The sequence below is a fragment of the Vitis riparia genome, chromosome 14 (genome assembly GCF_004353265.1).
Source record: "Vitis riparia cultivar Riparia Gloire de Montpellier isolate 1030 chromosome 14, EGFV_Vit.rip_1.0, whole genome shotgun sequence".
NCBI lineage: Eukaryota > Viridiplantae > Streptophyta > Magnoliopsida > Vitales > Vitaceae > Vitis > Vitis riparia.
This window is the reverse complement of record NC_048444.1, coordinates 29033066-29050769: the sequence shown is the minus strand read 5'-3', so window position 1 is coordinate 29050769 and position 17704 is coordinate 29033066. Positions and strand designations below refer to the sequence as shown.

The window sequence follows — 17704 nt, the reverse complement described above, 5'->3', positions numbered from 1 at the left end:
ATTTTTATAAAATATATTTTAGTTTTTTATTATTATTTTCACTTATTTTTATATGTCTGTTTTAATCAAGTATTTAAATATGAAGAATGATTAAAAATAAAACATTGCATAAAAAAAATGTTATTCTTAAAAAATATTTAAAAATACAAAAGACAAGATAAAAACGTTTCCAAGTTTTCAAAATAAGTTTTTCCCTTATAAAACATCAAAAAATAATTTTTAAAAACTATTTTAAAAAACACTTTTCAAACAAAGTCTACTTAATTTTTTTGTTTAAACTTTTTAAGTGAATTCAAAAAAAATTGGTGGGAAAGGAGAATTGACTCCATGAAAAGTAGATGAAGTTTTCAAAATGCATGAAAGTGAAAGCATTTGACTTCTTGTGTCACAAAGTCCTTTAGCACGAGACAATAGGTCACTATATTTAGGAGGCCCATTATAATCCAACAAAAAGAAAAATCCCATTCATCACTTGAGTTATGCCTTTGATTCATCATCAATACACTCACCTACACAACCTTATGTACCTATAAATTATAACTAGGGTTTTTTTTTTCTTTCCTTCATTTTTCTATCAAGAAAACTAATTGAGTCAATGAGTTAGTTGGATTGATAATTATCTTTTTATTTTTTATTCCAATGTGAAATTGAAGTTTAAATCATGATTCAATTTTCACTAAATATGATAATATTTTATATATTTAAAAAATATTTTATAAATATTATTTTTAATTTAGTGTTTAGTTTGAGGAAGATCATACTTAAAGTTTTATTAAATTTTTTAATATTTTTAGAGCTATTATTTTTATAATTTAATATTTTTTTTAAACTATATTTGATTCTTAGAGAATTTAAAGAAACATACGAAAAAGATTAAATAATTTTAAAATATATCCTGATTTAAATTATGTTTTTTTAATTGCTTTTTTATCTTTAAATTTCATAATAAAATAATTCCTAATATTGACCGTTAATAACAATAACTGTCAAATCTGCATCACCGCACGTATCAGTCAGATTCAAAATCCGAGGGCCCACCGAAATTACAATTCCATCAACCAGTCTTGGGACCCCGCTTATCTAACGGTCCAAACTACTCCAATAGCATGGTGCACTGTTCTTAAACTAGGCCCGGATGCATCGTATAATTCCCCTGGAGATTATTTAAAATGGCTCATGGCCGCGAAGACACACAGAGCTTGAGAGAGAGGGAGAGAGAGAGAGAGCGAGCGAGAATCTAGAGAGAGAAAGTTGACGGAGATGGCTTGGGGGTGGTCGATGTTGCGCTGGCTGGAGCTCGAATTCACTCCCCCGCTCTCGATTTTCCGGTGGCCGGATCTGGTATCCTCGTACTTCTCTCCGAGGTGGTCCAGTCGCGGGTTCCGGTGGCCGGACCTGGACTTCTCGGTCGTCGACAACGTGCTGTGGAGTCTGGTCACGGCTTTCGAGTCCGTCGCTCTGATCTCCATGCTCTGCTTCTTCTTCCTCTTCTGCGGCTGCACTGTCTGATCTCTCTCCAGGAGTTCTTCTACAACATTCCGGAAGCTCACAAATGCCGGATTCTCGCCGGCCGCCGGCATCTTAGGCGGAGTGAGCAATGCTGTAGACCATGAGGACTGGTAGCTGAGCATGTGGAGTTGAGCCACGTGGAGTGTGAAGTAAAGTTCCTTAATATTTTTTTTTAATTATATAGTATCGGCCAATCAGATCTGGACACTTCACTTCTCGAGGAGTAGTTCACCAATTTGATCGCACAATTTGTAGTTTTTTTGTCTTCTGATTTTGTAGTTTTTCTATTGTTCATCTTGTCTTAGTTGTTTCTAAATTTCTTTAATTTGTCCTTTTCAAGACTATTTTTGAAAAAATCATGGAAAAAAAAATTAGAAGAAGAATTTCCTCTTGAATTCAATATCTTCGGTTGAATCAATCATGAATATATTCAACGATACTGAGTGGAATTTTTCAAAATATTTTAAAAAGAACTGAAAAAAACAACCCTAATTATTATTTAATGAGGATGATAAGAAAAATAAATTTTTAGGGCTTTGAAGCGGAATTTATTTTAGCTAATAATTGTTCAGAGTGTTTGGGCACGAATTCACAAAAGGAAAGTGAAATACAATATTTTGAAATCTGAAAGACGTGCCAGCCAATTGGGGAGCTGTGAATGAGCTGTATCATGGATTCAATTGCAGACTTGCAGTAGTCAATTTCATATGTGTAACCAAAAATGCCTTCCAATTGTCTCCATTTGTGGAAGCTTTTTGAGCCAAAATGGTTGTCTTCCCACCATTTTCTCCCAAAAAAGCTGCATCGATTTGGGGCAGATTTGAAATTTGGTCGGCCCACCCATGTTGCAAATTATGGGACACATCAACATCTGAAAATGGGTCATCATTTCTCCATTAGTCAAAATCAATTATTATTATTTTTGTTTTATATCATCCGATGATTACAATATCATGTTCTATCATTTTTTTTATCTTATGGTAAAAGTAATAAAAACTTCCGCTATAAACCCTAAAATTGATAATGAAATGTCAATTTTATGTCTACAAAGAAACATCATAATCTTTCAAACGCGACTCAATGACAAAATTATAAAAGATTAAAGTAGATAGGCTTTAGTTGAAGTCCAAAAACCCTAATACCTCTAGACATATCCTTCTAACAGCATATACAAAAGGAACGTTAAAAGGGGAGTTGTAAGAAATCGGTAGAATGTGAGGTTTTAGGTTTGAATTAGGTTCGAGTCTCAACATGGAACATGAGCTCACATGTTAATCCAACACTTCACTTAAAGAAGGAATGTGTTGAGTAAAATTATGTATACATATGCTTTTCAGTTATCATTCCTATCAAATACTCATTCATATTATCCAAAGTTTTCAATGACTTATCCATTTATCCAGCTTCAACAAATTGTTCAACTCTCCCCACCTACCCTAAACTAAAAAAACAATAACTTCAATAGCAAGATTCAGCCAAAAAGAGCAAATATGTACATATGTTAAAACTTAAAACCCAAGTGACAGCTCCATTTTCATTCAAATATGAAGGATCATGTCAGCATCTCATACCTTGGTTCTTTTTTGTGGTTCGGTTCCATATCGTTTGTTTTTCTCTGGTTTCTCTTTATGTTGTGATTTTGGGATGACAAAAAGGTTGGAAATCATCAACTTTAGGGCTTGTTGTAGAGTAGTCCATGAGTCCTGAAAAGATGACAACAATGTTTGTCAAACAAAGATCAATACTGCTACCATTGAGCATCATAACTAGGAGAACTTGCTTAGGAAGTGATCACTTGTGTTGTGCTTCATGAGATGAACTCAATTATTAGAGAGCATGATATACATTGTGGATCCAAATTCTAACGGTTTAAGTTTTTAGAAAAATTAGTTGTCGAGCATGGTATTAGAACCTTATTTAACAAGAGGCCATGAGTTTGACTGCCTTCCAAGGTGCAAGCTCTCCAATTTCAACATTCTTATAGACTCTACATGTTGAAAAATTAAACCATAAACAGGATCTCATGTAGACATTAAAGCATATAATAAAAATTGGGAATTAAGAAAACCTAACCTTGATTGATCCCATGGAAAGCCATTCATGTGCTCTTCTGGTGTTCAAGGTTACGATCAGTTCATGATGGAGAGAAACCCCGAGTTCAATTGGCTCTTCCCTTTCTACACCCAAAACAATCGGTGTGTGTGCTCTGAAGAGTTCGTGTAGTACGTGCTCTTCTCAGCCCCAAGAGAAAACAGAACAGGATCTAACAACAACCTGCCTTTTTTTTTTCTAGCTCACCCTAAATAAAAATAATTCATATATATATATATATTACATATCACACATACACAGTTTGGACCACTTGACTTAATGGTGCAGTCAAGTGAATTAGGTTGAGCCCATAGAAATCAAACAATAATGTGTCCAGTCCCATTATGATACACAATGCAAAAATTAAATTAACATTGATTTATGGCATTATCAAATTGATTATGTAAGTCCACACATAAAAATTCTAACACAACATGCATTAAGAAGAGCACCACAAATGGCAGCATTAGGCTTAGAAGGCATATCCATTCTATTAGAGTAGCCTAAGGCTACATCTGGATAGAAGCACAACAAATGTCACTGCATTCCAAGTCTCGATAACCTACTTTTTCTTCTTATCAATGATTTGGTTTCAAATTTTCCTAAGTTTGCCAAATCCCATGGATTATTTATCCAAGCTTTTGCCCAAATTGTTCAACATGATTAAGGGGCTACAAAATGACTAAAACAAAAAATAATAATCATTTTCCGATCAGCATTCAACAAAAAAAACAATTGCACATGCTAAACCAAGTCATCATTCCACTTTTATGCAAGTATGAACATATGATTAAGCTATATGTAGAGAATGGAATCTCATCTTTTAGCTATTTATCACATGGGAGAGCAGGTAAAATGGAGGATCATGTTTGCATTAATACCTTGTTCTTTGTCGATGGTGGATATCCTTAATCAGGGTTCAGTTCCACATTTTTTGTTTTCCTCTAGCTTTTCTTAATCTTGTGCTTCCAGAATGAGAAAAACATTAAACCCATCAACTTGTAAGTTTGGGCTTAGCACTTCCCATGGATCCTGCAGAGATGCCAATGGTGCTCATTAAACACAGTTTGACCTTGCCAACCATTGTGCATTACAACTAGGAGAGCTTAGTTAGGATGTGATCACCTTTGATGGTTTTATATTGGGGCTCTTTTCATTACCACTCAAGGCAACATGTCAACTTGGTTTCTTTGCCATTCCATCTGAGAAGTTCAACCAAATTCACACGAAAAGTCCTCTTTACCATGATGTCCCCAGCAACTCACAATCAGAAGGCTCACATAATATGAGCAAAAAAAATTTGAGGTTATGAATCTCAAATCCTGGATTTGAACTTGAAGCACTCAATTTATTGTTCCTTAAATTCCATGATTGCTTTACTAAGATTCAAACATATTTCTACCGCACAAGGATGTGATTTGTCTCCCACCACAAACTCGTAACAAATGCCACCCACTTCAATCAAGCTACAACCAGGGCCCTTTCTACAACCAACCTCCTTCATTTTCAGCTTCACCTTCTCCACCTCATCCCATCTCCCAGCTTCGCGATACAAACTCAACAAAGTCATATAAAGAGCCCCATTCCATGGCTCATCCTTAATCAGCCACTGGGCAGCAAGCTCACCGACCTCAACATTCTTATAGACTCTACAAGCATTAAGAAGAGCACCCCAAATGGCAGCATTAGGCTCAAAGGGCATCTCACTGATAAGTTGCATTGCTTGATCGATCAATCCAGCCCGACCAAGAAGATCAACCACACAACCGAAATGCTCGACAGTGGGCTCAACCCCAAAATTGCTCTCCATTCTATCAAAGTAGTACAACCCTTCATTTACCAGACCTGAATGGGAGCACCCAGATAGGAGTGCTACAAATGTCACTTCATTTGGCTTAATTCCAGAGTCCACCATTTTCTCAAAGGCCTCAATTAATTGCTCACCAAGACCATGCATTGCCAGTCCTGATAGCATTGCTGTCCATTCACCCACATGCTTCTCTTTGGCTCCTTCAAAAACTAGCAGTGCATGCTCTATGCTACCGCATTTGAAGAACATATCGATCAAAGCAGTAGCAATTCGACTATCGACATAATCCCCCTTACTGTGACACACAAAGGAATACACCCATCTGCCCACATCTAAAGCTCCTAAATTAGCACAAGCACAAAGCACACTCATCACACAAGAATCACTCGGCTCAATCTTCACACTGAATAGCTCCCTAAACAACTCCAACGCTTCCCTAAACCGATTCCCTCTGACATAAGCCGCAAGCATAGCACTATATGAAACAACACTTCTCTCAGGCATTTCATCAAACACCTTCCTCGCAGCCTCCACAGAACAAGAATTCGCGTAACACGCGAGTAGAGTCGTCCAACTCGCAATGTCTCGATAACCCATCCCATCAAATACCCTCCTGGCGCTGTCCATCCTAGAGTTGGACCCGTACAAGTGAATCAAAGAATTCTCAACGAAGACATGGCCACCTAAGCCGAATTTCAAGGCTTGGCAGTGGAGTTCCTGGCCTTTGGGCAGGTGGGCGAGGGCGGAGCAGGCCTTGAGCAAGAAGGGGAAGGTGTAGGTGTCGGGAGGAGGGCCGTGGCGGAGCATGTGGCGGTGCAGGAGCAAGGCGTGAAGTGGGGTTGGGCTGGCGGCGTAGACCCGGAACATGGTGTTGTAGAGGTAAGTGGAGGGGTGGTAGACGGCATCGAAGAGGAGGCGAGCGTGGTGGAGAGAGGAGGAGGAGGAGGAGGTGTAGAGAGTGATGAGCTTGCGGAGATGGTTCTCTTGCTGGTGGAGACCTGAGGTGATGAGATGGGCGTGGAGCCGCTTCGCTTCTTGCATGACTGACTGAATTGATCCCACGTAGTTTTTGAAATTGAAGAACATATTTCAGATTTCGGATTATAAATATTTTTTTTTTGAGAATTAATTCTAAAAATGAGTGATGAATTTTAAAATTAAATTTTGAATGTTTTCGTTTAAGTTTTAAACTTATCATGGCATCTAAGAAAATACAAACATACCATTTTTTAGTAAGCCTACTTCTAACAAGTATAGTCACTAATAATTCTTTTATATTTGATTTATAAATAAAAAATATGAAAAATTAATTAAAATTAATAAAAAATTATATATATATATAAATTATTTAATTTTTATATAAAAAATTTAAATGACACGGGCTTAATATAAAAAATAATTTATTATTTAAAAATTATTTAAAGAAATATTTAGAAACATGGAAAAATACATTGAGAATATTTAGGAACATCCCTCGCCGGAAAGCCCTGCGACCCCGCTGGAACCTCCTGTTAGAAAGCCTCGCGACCTGCTGGAATCCCCATGCTAGAAAAACTCTTCCGATTTTTTTTTAAAATGATTTTTTACCTTATCTCATTATTATTCATTTTTTTTTATATTTATTATTTTTTACTTCATGATGTTAAAACTTATGATTTTAATTTTAATTAATCAAAATATTATAAATTTAAATAAATTTGTGATTTTAAAATAAGTTTTTTTTTTATTTAAAAATGAATTTTAAAATATTAAAATTTAAAATTTAAATTATAATTATAATTTCTAATTTGAAACTATTTTTTTGATTTTTCAAATAAAATTTTAATTTTTAAATAATATATAAATTATATATTTATAACGTCACCGATTCGACCGCAGTTGAAATTGTGAACCGATAATTTTTTTGGTTGACTGAGCGGTTTGATTTTGAAAACATTGGTTTTAGGTTTAAATATTTTATTTTTTCAAAATAAAAAAGTTTATTCCCGAATGGTAGGGTTAGGTTTCCAAAAGCTGAAAACGACGTCGTTTCAATAGGCTTCATCACGTCCTATTTGGAGAGTTTGCAGAGGCTTAAAACGGCGCCGTTCAACCGGCTGAGGGGAAGAAGCGAGAGACTGGTACGGCTGTGTGGTGTGGGTGGTGTAGAATCTTGAAATCATAACTGCAGATCGAAAATGGCGTGGAGGCAAATCATCAGCAACAGAATGGGAATTTCATGGCAGGCTGGGTTGCCTAGATTCTTCTCCAAATCCACTCCTTATATAGGTACTGATAACATCATCTGTTTGGTTGCTGAGAAAACAACTTTTTTATTCTTCTTCTTCTTATTATTAATTTAACGGTTAGGCCGAAATGCGCAAGATGGAAAATTATGTTTGGTTGATAAGAAAACTGAGGAGAAGTGTATAGAAATTGAGTATGTCAAGTTAAGCCTAATTATTTTAGTGGGTTCATGCCCCTAGTGATTATCAATCTAGGGTTTAAGAAATTGAAATTCCTCTTGTTTTCCTGCATTTTTTCAACCATCAAAAGTGGGGGTTTGGGGTTTTGATAGTTTGAAAAATTGGTTGGTCTGATTTCTGGCGTTGAAGGTTAGAATACTGGAATTTGTAGAGACCCAAGTGGCCAAGCTTGAAACTGAAATGAGATAATTGTATTAGGTTCATGCCTCAGATTCTAGGGTTTAAAATTTTAAATTCCTGTTATTTTCTTACATTTTCTCAACAATCCAAAGTGGGGTTTAGGGTTTTGCTGAGTTTGAAAAAGGGGTCTGTTTGATTTGTGGCAGTGAAGGTTGGAATACCAGAGTTTCTTAATGGAATAGGTAAAGGGGTTGAGACCCATGTGGCTAAGCTTGAAACTGAGATAGGAGACTTTCAGAAGCTGCTTGTCACCCGCACTCTCAGGCTTAAGAAACTCGGCATTCCTTGCAAACATGTGAGTATTTCTCTATTCTGCATATCTGTATGCTGCTGATTTATCCATATCATGTTTAACTGGGCCTCATGTAATTTGTAAACGGAAAATTAATGATGTTCTTTACTTGTAATCTGATCATGATTCAAAGCAGTAGCATCTTTTATGGGCCCAATTGATCAATGTTCTTTACTTATACACTTATCACGACTCTTTCAGTATGATACTACTTCTAGTTGTTCTTCCAGGATGTGTTGTTTTTAGGCAATATGAAGGTCTTGAGTTATAAAATGGAGCTAGTATATGGCCTAAAGGCGAGATTCTTATTGGTTTTGGCAGAGTAATTTTTCTTTGTTAGCAAATGATTATATGGGTTACTCGTGCATGGCCTTTTTCAAAGTTATGTATATAATGCTAGAAAGGCATGAGTATCCTTGCTTCTTTGAGGGGAAAATTGTAGACCTGAACCAATATTATTCAAATTGCAGTTGGATTGCAACCAAATGATCACGTTATGACTGCTGGTTCCTTTTGAATCTGTGGTTTGTTGAAGTTGCATTTCTACTAGTTTCTTTATTTTCTTTGTTTTTGAGAGTCCAATGAAAAAATGATATGAATTATTTAAATTTGTTAGGCAAGGAAAACCAGTAGATTTCCCTTGAGGTGGCTGAACATTAGATGCATTATTGAAGTTTTTTATTAAGGTGTAAGGGTCTTTGGTTTTTTCCTCTTTTATTTTTGAGAGATCCTTGTATGCATCCCTTCAACATGGGATGTGCCCCCTTTAGGTGTTTGTTTGTATATAATCTTATTTATTTATAAACAAAAGGCTTTTTTCAAGTGCTGAAAGTTTTTGTACAAGTTGAGTTAAAAAAAAAAAAATAAAAAAAAAAATCCCATTTTTCCATTCCTGAAACTTTTTTTTTTTGATAGATAAACCCACAAAAATATATTAGATAAAGGGTGCTTGAAAGGCGACCCGAAGCATACAGGGAGTATACAAGAGTCACCTAAAAACAAGAAAACACAATGACGAGCACTCACCAACCCTCAACAAGAACCCAACCAGTCCACAAAGTTAATCAAAGATAAGGGACCTACAACTATAGAAGACTTAGCCCAGGAAGAGAGGTTACAAACAAAGGAATTTTTCATTCTTTGAATCGACAAGACCTCATTATCAAAAACTATCTTGTTTCTTTCCTTCCAAACCGTCCAAAATAAGCAAAGAGGAGCTGCCCGCCAAACCTTTCTATGCTTCTTGTCCTTAAAGGAAACACACCGACCTAAAGGAGTGTCTCTAACCGTAGACGGAAGAACCCAATTAACACCAAACAAAGAAAACACGAGATCCCACAAAACCTTCGCCTTGGAACAATGAACAAGAATGTGATTTATCGTCTCCTCTTCAGCACAACACAAGGAACATCTGTTAGCTAAAATCCAGCCCCTCCTCTTGAGTTGATCTTGAGTAAGAACCCTCCCCCATGAAGCTTCCCAAGCAAAAAAGCCCAGCTTTGTAGGAACATCCAGGCTCCAAATAATTCTCCACGGAAACGGGACTGCACAGCAATGATCAAGAGAATTATAAAGAGACTTTACAGTGAAAATCTCATTCTTCGTCCCTTTCAACCAGAATCACATCTATCCTTAGTGATACACTTACAGATATTCAGAAAATGACAAAACAATTTCTTTGCCTCATTCCATCTACAATTTACTATGCTATTCTTCATGACTGAGATAGCTTAATCGGGAACCTAACACATGGGTCACAAGGACAACCCTTTTTCCCCCCCTTGTTTAGAGTAGGGCATAGTCTCTTTATTTTGGACATCAACACCCTATTTGCCTGAATGTTTGGAAGTTCTACACAATGAGACAGGGTGTCCAAGTGGGGATAGAACAGGACACTTGAAAGTTAAGGATCTGTTTGAGAACTGTTATTGAAAACAGTTTTTTGTTCTTTTAAACAATTTCTAATTACAAAACATGTTTGATAATTTTTTTTTTACTGAAAAACAGGTTTTTGAGAATTTGTTCTGAAAACAAGTTGTGTTTTAGAGCAATTTTGATATGTTTTAAGGTGTTTTTTGTAAAGTATCGTAAAAAACAATTAAAAATGTGGAGAATAATTTGAGAATTTTTGCAATGTACACGAGTACATGGTACTTTCATGGAGAATAAGTTGAGAAAACTATTTTTTATATTTGAATTCTCAAACAAAATTCTGTTTTTGATAACAATCAAGAACTGTTTTTGAGAACATCAAACAAGCCTAAATCTCTCAGATATGTAAGAGACTAGTTTGGTGTTGCATGATTCATGTTGCCCATCGTGCCCATCATGAACAATGGCATTGTCTAGAAACTCCCATGGTCACACACATAAGCAATAAACTTAAGCAAATTTATTAGCTGCAATATTAGATTCCTCATTCTCCAAAAAAAGATCATACTTAATCAGTAAAATAATTGTGTGCTTCTCCACATAACTATGGGATATGCCTGAATGGAAGCTATGTCCTGACAGAAAATCAGGTCTCTTCTGATTACTTTTGTAAACTAGTGGAATTTGCATTTCCCTTATCACAGCTAACACTCAGTTTCATAAAATAATTTCCATTCTAAAGAAAAACATTTGTTAAAAACATGGGTGGATTTTTCACCGGACATGTCTGGAACTGAAAAAAGCCCATGTATAGTAACTATGGTGCTATTGCCTTAAATTACTGTTGCCCTGCCAAATTTTCCAAAGAAACAACCTCCCCTGCCACTGATAATGCCTTTACACGAAATCTTTTGTGGTTTGTGGCTTAATTTGTTGATGCCAATGAATTAATTAGAAAATGTGAAGTTTCTTGCTCTTTATTAAATCAATTCTAATGATGCGTTTTGTGGTAATGCAGAGGAAGCTGATCTTGAGACACACCCACAAGTACAGGCTGGGACTATGGAGGCCTCGGGCAGAGCCCATCAAATCTCAATCTTCTTAGTATCAGCACTCAAGACCTTTTAGTATCACTTTGGCTGCTGCAAAATTGATTGCTGAACATTTTTACATGAAACCGTTCTGGAGATTACTGTTTTGGGTTCTTATGTTTGTAGGCTCTTCATGTATCCTCATTCTGGGGTCTTATAATTTAGATCCAAGGATTTGCTGCCTATTTGTCTCAAATTTACCTTGAACATAAAGGTTGGTTCACTGGTTCAATTTCAGTTCTGCATTCCTGCCATCCTGTAGCCTATCTTGTCTCTTTAGCAGTAGCAGATTACTTTTGCAGATGTTTACGTAACCAATCCCTAAAATGGAGAATGAAATGTGCTTATCTATTGGGTCATGGGCAACATTTTGCCAAATGTTTCTGTTGTATCAATGGACCTAGTGATTCATATTGAAAGATAGAGGTGGGTGCAGAGTAGACAATTTCAAAGTACACCCCCATTCATTAGATAGAGGAGATCACCAACATTTTGTGATCTTGGACAAGAAGATTTGATCTTAGGACCACAGAACTCTCCATTTGTGTACTACTATCTGGGAAAGCCAAGCAAGAAATCAGCATGGGCAAGGTTCTGAACTTTGTCAAAATGTGTAAAAACAACAAATTTCTGCAGTGTGTTAGCTTCAATGTAAGAACAGGGGCATGTCTCTACAAAATTACAAAAATTCGAATTCCTCCAACAGTTCTGTACAGCCTAGAACATGGCAAAAACATCAAAGCTCTATACATCTGCAGACTTCTGAGAACTCTTCCTAGAAAACCCCAGCTGAAAATTTTCATTTTCCTCGAAATTCCTTTCTCCCATCCTGCAGTGCTGCTTGTTGAAGAGAAGCAGATTCTGCGTAACTGCAAAAAACAGATTGATTTTTCACAAGATATTTTTACCATTGATGGTGGATAAACATTAAAGAAAAATAAACTTTGAAGCTAAGGAGAGTGATATACCTTGGAAAGCCAGAACCAGGTCCATTGGTTTCAGTTGCAGGTGGGTTCATGGAATGCTCGATGCTAATCATACCACCATCTCCTGCAGTCTCTGGAGATCCATGGAAGCTCATATTTGAACTGCTGCTCCTAGAGCAGATTCCTGTAGTGAACATATCTTATCAGAGAGAGTAGATTATAGAATATATGCATTTATTACAACAAAAGGTACTCACTGAAAGAGGGAAGAGAGGCTTAAGGACTTTTGGTAAAGTTTTGGAAGAGAGTCCTATGTTTTCAGGAACAAAATTTTGTTCGAGAACTCAATTATAGAAAACAGCTTTATTCTGTGTTTAAAGCAAGACAATATGAACGAACTAGTGAAATTTGTTCTCAGAACAACCTAAAAAAACCAGTGAGAAACCTAAAACTCTTAGAGGGTGTTTGGTACACGGGAATAGGGAGTGGGAATAGACATCTCATTCCTTTTCTCCCTTATTCCTATGTTTGGATAAATGTTAGGAAGGCGGAAATGAAATAAAAAATTATTCCGGCAGAAATCAAATCCAACTTATGAGTCGGATTTGCATTCATTAAAAGTAGGTGGTATTCTGATTCATTAAACCTATTTGATAATATAAAATAACCTAAATTATTATTTTACCCTCTTATCTTGTTTTTCAAACCCGATGTTTATCTTCTTTGTAAAGGTAGAGATCCATTCATCATCCACTTCTTATCTTTTTTTTTTTTCTCTTTTTTTTTCTTAGTAAAATATAATTCTATAGCTTTTTTTGCATGACAAATTATTTAAAATTGTGATAAAAAAAAAAGGAATATTTAAAATTTTTTAAGGTTATGGATTTTATCGGATATGATACTTGTTGAAAATTAGAATAAATTTGAATTCTTTTATTTCCTCTTTTGAAAATAGGAAAAATATTTGCTAGCTTTGAGAATTTAAATATAATAATAAATAATTTTTTTTGAAAAATATAATTTTATAACTACTTAAGCATGACAAATTATTCAAACTTTTAATAAAAATAATAATTGAATATTTGTGCATTAGGGTTATACGATTTTTATGGTTAATTTTTTATTTATTGAGTATATATATATTTTTAGTCTTATTATTTAATAACAAAAAATCTCTCAAATTTTATTTTTAAAAATAAAAGTAAAAATAAAAAATATTTTAAATTATATGTAAGGATATTATTGTAAATTTATTTCTTTTTCATTTCCATTCCTATTATTATCAAACATTGGAATGGAAACAAATAATCATTCCAATCTTGCATTCCTAAGTTCATCCAAATGCTAGAAATGGAATCATCAAATTCATTCCATTCCGCTAAGAAATAGGAAAGGAAACAAAATATTATTTCCATTCCCTATTCCGACGTACCAAACACCCCCTTACAAGAATCGTCCTGTTTTCAAACCAAATTCTCAAAAGCTAGTTTTAGTATAAAAAAAAAGAAGGGTTTTTGAAGTAAGGAAGTTATTTTCTGTTCAAAAAACAGAAAACCGTTTTTAAAAACAGTTGCCAAACAAGTCCTTGCTCATCCTATTATAAGGCAAAGTGTTATCCATTCTGAAAATAGAGTAACAGCAGCTGTAGTGCTGACATGAAAGTAAAAGCAGGCATGAAAATACACAAAAAGAATACTGGGCAGCAACTTATAGACTTCCTATACAGTTTCATACTCGAGAAGATTTTTTTGATGATTTAGTGAATCACACACAAGAATGCGGGAAGGTGGATCATCGAGACTTAATGCACACATTCATAAATTTTACAGGTTTATTAAATATTAGTAGCAAAACCTACATACTCACAAAGAAAAATCAATAGGGTTATATCATAAAGGGTATATTTTTGGAAGCCCCTTTTGATTTCACATAAATACTTCATATTGCACTTTTTAATAGACTATTCTGACAGCTTCTTCTGTGTATCTTTAGAACAAATATGCTGATAGCTTCTATTTGTTTTATATCACTTTTTTTGATAGATAAGCAAGCAAATAGACTAGCAAACTCCCATCTGAGTTATCAATAAGCAACCAAATATGAGATATTGAATAGCCAAGCACCGAGGAAAGTGAAATTTAGTTGCCTCGTCAACATTTTGGTCAAAAATCAACAAAGCTTCAAACCCAACTTTGATGAACTTTGTGGAGTGGTTAAGTTTTAAGCAAGACGTGGTTGTTATTTTTAGTGTACCCTCTCGCCTTCTTGGCTTTGGGCGCTTGTTGAAAGGGAATGGTGACATGCAACACAACAGTATGTGAAGAGATCCAATGGGTTTGAGGAGAAAAGGAAAAAAATGCCTGAGAGTAAAAGATCTGCATTATCCAATCTATTGCTGAATTTAGAAAACCTAGTCTAAAAAACCCAAGAAGAATCCTAAGTTCTTCAGTAGTGAACTGGAAAATCAATGATGAAATGGGTGGAATAATGAGCCTCAATTCTGGATTAAGATTATGGACAATGTTGGGAAGCGTTGTTTCAATTAAGATGGCCTCAATTAGGAATCATAACAAAAAAATAAGACAATGCAGACAAATGCGTGCAAGAAAATGAAGCACAGGAACTTTTGACGTAAAATTTACAACCATAAGGTCATGGCCTACATCACAATTAAATCATCATAGCGACCAACCAGATTGTACATATGAATCATAATATCAAGGTGGATATGATTAGAAAAAGTTCTGAAAGAACAAATTACCTTGAAAGATCAAAATGAAGCAAAAGAGGATGGTGATGATCATTGCAATGAAATTACTGCATGATAATGATGATGCCTTTTCCGTTTTCATCTTCAATGCTTTCATCCTTTCAACCCTTGCACGCTTCATCATGGCTAGTTCAGTTATTTCTCTAACCATCTTCATATCAGCTGCATCCAATGATGGACCTCTAGGAGCCCGGGGTGGCTTAGAAGGCTTTTTAGAGCCTATCTTTTTCCGCTTCTCCTTGTTCATTTTCTTCCCCACAAACTCCATTTGCTCTTCTCCCAACCCACCCACCAATGAGTCCACACTATTCCCAAAAGCCCCACCATAATTTAACTCACTCTTGCATATGCTTACACTATCTGCACTCCTAATACATCCATCAAATCCCACAATCCCGCTCCAAGCCCTTCCTAATGTTTTCTTTGCAGGTATGCCACCAGAGGACGACGGGTTTCTACCCCCCTCTTCTTCACTTGTATTCCCCCCACTTTCCAAATCAACAACTAAATCACTTTCGTTTGAGGCTGGATGACCCATTACATATAAAAATCTCCCTTCCAATGCCAAAAAAGCAAAACTTTTACTTGGTATTTCTAAAACCCTAAAAGTTTCCTGTTAAAATGTTATGCTAATCAAACGAAGCTCATGGTTTGGGAAATTTTGGATGATACCATCACACCCTCAAACAGGAAACCGCCTTTTCTACTTTGAAGTCATGATTAAAGCAAAGAGGATTTCTATAATTGCATTATCCAAGCATGTCTCAAACAGTGAAACCATGCAACTTTGCCATCTATACAACTTTAAAAAAGTAACCTCTTTTTCTTCTGGTTTGTTCTTCACGCCTCAAAAACCTGAAAATGAAACCATCCTGCAAAAAATCCAGGCATCTTATCAGGTTTCTGACAATATAGAGATAATTGAATTGTGATACTGATCTAGGAAAATGGTAAAAAAAGAAGAAGCAAAACATAGAGATTTGGTTAAGATTTTCAAAAAAAATATATACTGACATCTATGAGTGTTTGAGATATAGATATGGGTATTTCAATGGATATTCAACACCATGATCACCTCCAACATGATTTTCTTTTATCACAAGCAGTTTACAACTATTTCATTCACAATTTGCTGGAAATTTGAGTCATAACCAACAACTCATCAAAGAAAAAAAAAAACCACTATCAAACAAGCAACTAGCCTAGTACACTGTTTGGTTACTGAGAAAACTGTGGGAAAACAAAAGAAAAGAAAAGAAAAAGGAAGTTGAGATTCTAAGCAAAAAGCACTACTCAACTTAGCTTAGCACAACCATTTAGCTTGGCTAGGCCGCTAGGGTAAGTTCGGAATTTCAAATCAAAACACCATAAAACACAGAACTCCAAATTTTCTCTCCTTTTCTCAACTTTTTCTCATCTCTCTCAGGAACCAAACAAAATCCTGGAACGAAATCATGAAGCATAGGATAACCCAAAAAAAACCCAAAAATAAAAAAGAATAATATCAAGAAATGAACACAAAGCCGAGATGAAATCCACAGTACGTACATTGATTACAGAGTGACAGCGAAGAAACCCATTTGCCGATTCCCAAAAGGACTAGAGAAAAGAGGGATGGAGGACTCTGAAAGCTCAAAGGAAGCTCCTTTCACAAAGCGATTGTTTCGAACCCCTGTTTGGGAGCTGAGAAAACAAAGCAAAAGAATATGGAACAATTCAAGAATATTCAGAGCCCGTTTCGAAAAGTTCGGCAAAAACGCGTTTTTTTGGAAGAAGATAGTATTTTTTTTTTTAAAATAAGACACGGATAAAGCCTTTCAGATCGGACGTGTTTGCAGCAAAGAGGACAATGACCAAACACGTTTTGAGATTTTTTTATCTTTTTTTCTTTTCTTTTCTTTTCTTTTTTTTTTAATTTAAAAAAAGGTCATTTTCAATAATCAAAGCACTCGTATTTTCCAAACATATGACACACATGATGATTTGATGTTTTTTTTTTTTTTCAAAAATGAATATAAATTAAGGATTTTATTGAATTTTTTTTTGTCTTTTTCTTCCTTTTTTTTTAAATAATTTTTGTCCATTAAAAAAATAAAAATTAAAACAAAAATTTTAAAAATTTATTTCCAACAAGTCAAAATCATAATAATAACAAGGTAATTAATAAATTCCCCAAATTGATTTTTTTGCTAAGAGCTTGTTTTATAGCCAAAAAAAAAAAAACAATCATAATTGTTGACTACATATCGAAGTTGGCTATGTTTATTAACTATCCTTATTTTCAAATGTTATAGACATGTGAGTGAGTGCACTATTAAGGTATGACATACATCTTTTTTAATATAAATTGTTTTTAGGAGAGTTTGTAGGTTTTACAAGTGGTATCAAAGGTAAGGTGATGGGTTCGAACATCATGGGTGTCGGGTTTGTTTGTAAAATAAATATTTGTTTTTAGAATGATTAGAATCTATAACTTCATAAATACATCAAAAAATTTTAAAAATGAAAAAAAAAAAAAAAAAAAACCGGGGAAGACGATCCTCTCATACTCAGTGGTGGGGCTTCATTTTTATGGGCCCCATTATGTTAGGCCCAAATCTGTCTTATTATCTGTCTTTAGGTTTGGGCTTAGGCCCATATTACTGTTTGTCATATATAGCATATGTATTATGCATGTATGTATATTTTTGTCACATTT

The 17704-nt window shown here is 35.0% G+C and overlaps 4 protein-coding genes across 7 annotated transcripts; 2 read left to right on the top strand and 2 right to left on the bottom strand.

Moving 5' to 3' along the window:
• The first annotated feature begins 1207 nt into the window (after positions 1–1207).
• LOC117930725 lies at positions 1208–1834 on the top strand. The gene has a single exon (XM_034851388.1). It carries the CDS (start codon positions 1261–1263, stop codon positions 1507–1509), a length of 249 nt encoding a protein of 82 aa, XP_034707279.1. The 5' UTR covers positions 1208–1260; the 3' UTR covers positions 1510–1834.
• A 206-nt stretch (positions 1835–2040) lies between these two features.
• LOC117930722 (pentatricopeptide repeat-containing protein At5g66520-like) lies at positions 2041–6511 on the bottom strand. 4 transcript variants are annotated; one of them, XM_034851383.1, is made up of 6 exons: positions 4726–6511; positions 4482–4632; positions 3583–3808; positions 3422–3496; positions 3081–3212; positions 2041–2380 (listed from the first exon to the last, which is right to left on the bottom strand). In XM_034851383.1, the coding sequence occupies exon 1, from the start codon at positions 6494–6496 to the stop codon at positions 4949–4951; it is 1548 nt and encodes a 515-aa protein (XP_034707274.1). In that variant the 5' UTR covers positions 6497–6511; the 3' UTR covers positions 2041–2380; positions 3081–3212; positions 3422–3496; positions 3583–3808; positions 4482–4632; positions 4726–4948. The 4 variants fall into 4 exon arrangements, with proteins under 4 accessions (XP_034707274.1, XP_034707273.1, XP_034707275.1 ...); XM_034851382.1 differs by lacking the exon at positions 3422–3496; XM_034851384.1 differs by lacking the exon at positions 3422–3496 and having other exon boundaries at positions 3583–3715.
• Positions 6512–7470: 959 nt separating this feature from the next.
• LOC117930788 lies at positions 7471–11668 on the top strand. Its single transcript, XM_034851517.1, has 3 exons — positions 7471–7678; positions 8202–8350; positions 11238–11668. Exons 1-3 carry the CDS (start codon positions 7588–7590, stop codon positions 11322–11324), a joined length of 327 nt encoding a protein of 108 aa, XP_034707408.1. The 5' UTR covers positions 7471–7587; the 3' UTR covers positions 11325–11668.
• A 162-nt stretch (positions 11669–11830) lies between these two features.
• Positions 11831–16769, bottom strand: LOC117930787. The gene is made up of 4 exons (XM_034851516.1): positions 16555–16769; positions 14998–15878; positions 12279–12420; positions 11831–12179 (listed from the first exon to the last, which is right to left on the bottom strand). Exons 2-4 carry the CDS (start codon positions 15542–15544, stop codon positions 12110–12112), a joined length of 759 nt encoding a protein of 252 aa, XP_034707407.1. The 5' UTR covers positions 15545–15878; positions 16555–16769; the 3' UTR covers positions 11831–12109.
• Between the last annotated feature and the right edge of the window lie 935 nt (positions 16770–17704).

Coding starts and splice junctions, on each gene's coding strand:
- LOC117930725 (XM_034851388.1), top strand. CDS start 1,261: ATGGCTTGGGGGTGGTCGATGTTGCGCTGGCTGGAGCTCGAATTCACT.
- LOC117930722 (XM_034851383.1), bottom strand. CDS start 6,496: ATGTTCTTCAATTTCAAAAACTACGTGGGATCAATTCAGTCAGTCATG.
- LOC117930788 (XM_034851517.1), top strand. CDS start 7,588: ATGGCGTGGAGGCAAATCATCAGCAACAGAATGGGAATTTCATGGCAG. Junction 7,679..8,201: donor CAAATCCACTCCTTATATAG/GTACTGATAACA, acceptor GATTTGTGGCAG/TGAAGGTTGGAATACCAGAG. Junction 8,351..11,237: donor TCGGCATTCCTTGCAAACAT/GTGAGTATTTCT, acceptor GTGGTAATGCAG/AGGAAGCTGATCTTGAGACA.
- LOC117930787 (XM_034851516.1), bottom strand. CDS start 15,544: ATGGGTCATCCAGCCTCAAACGAAAGTGATTTAGTTGTTGATTTGGAA. Junction 12,421..14,997: donor CTTCATTTTGATCTTTCAAG/GTAATTTGTTCT, acceptor TGTTCACTACAG/GAATCTGCTCTAGGAGCAGC. Junction 12,180..12,278: donor CCTGGTTCTGGCTTTCCAAG/GTATATCACTCT, acceptor TGTTTTTTGCAG/TTACGCAGAATCTGCTTCTC.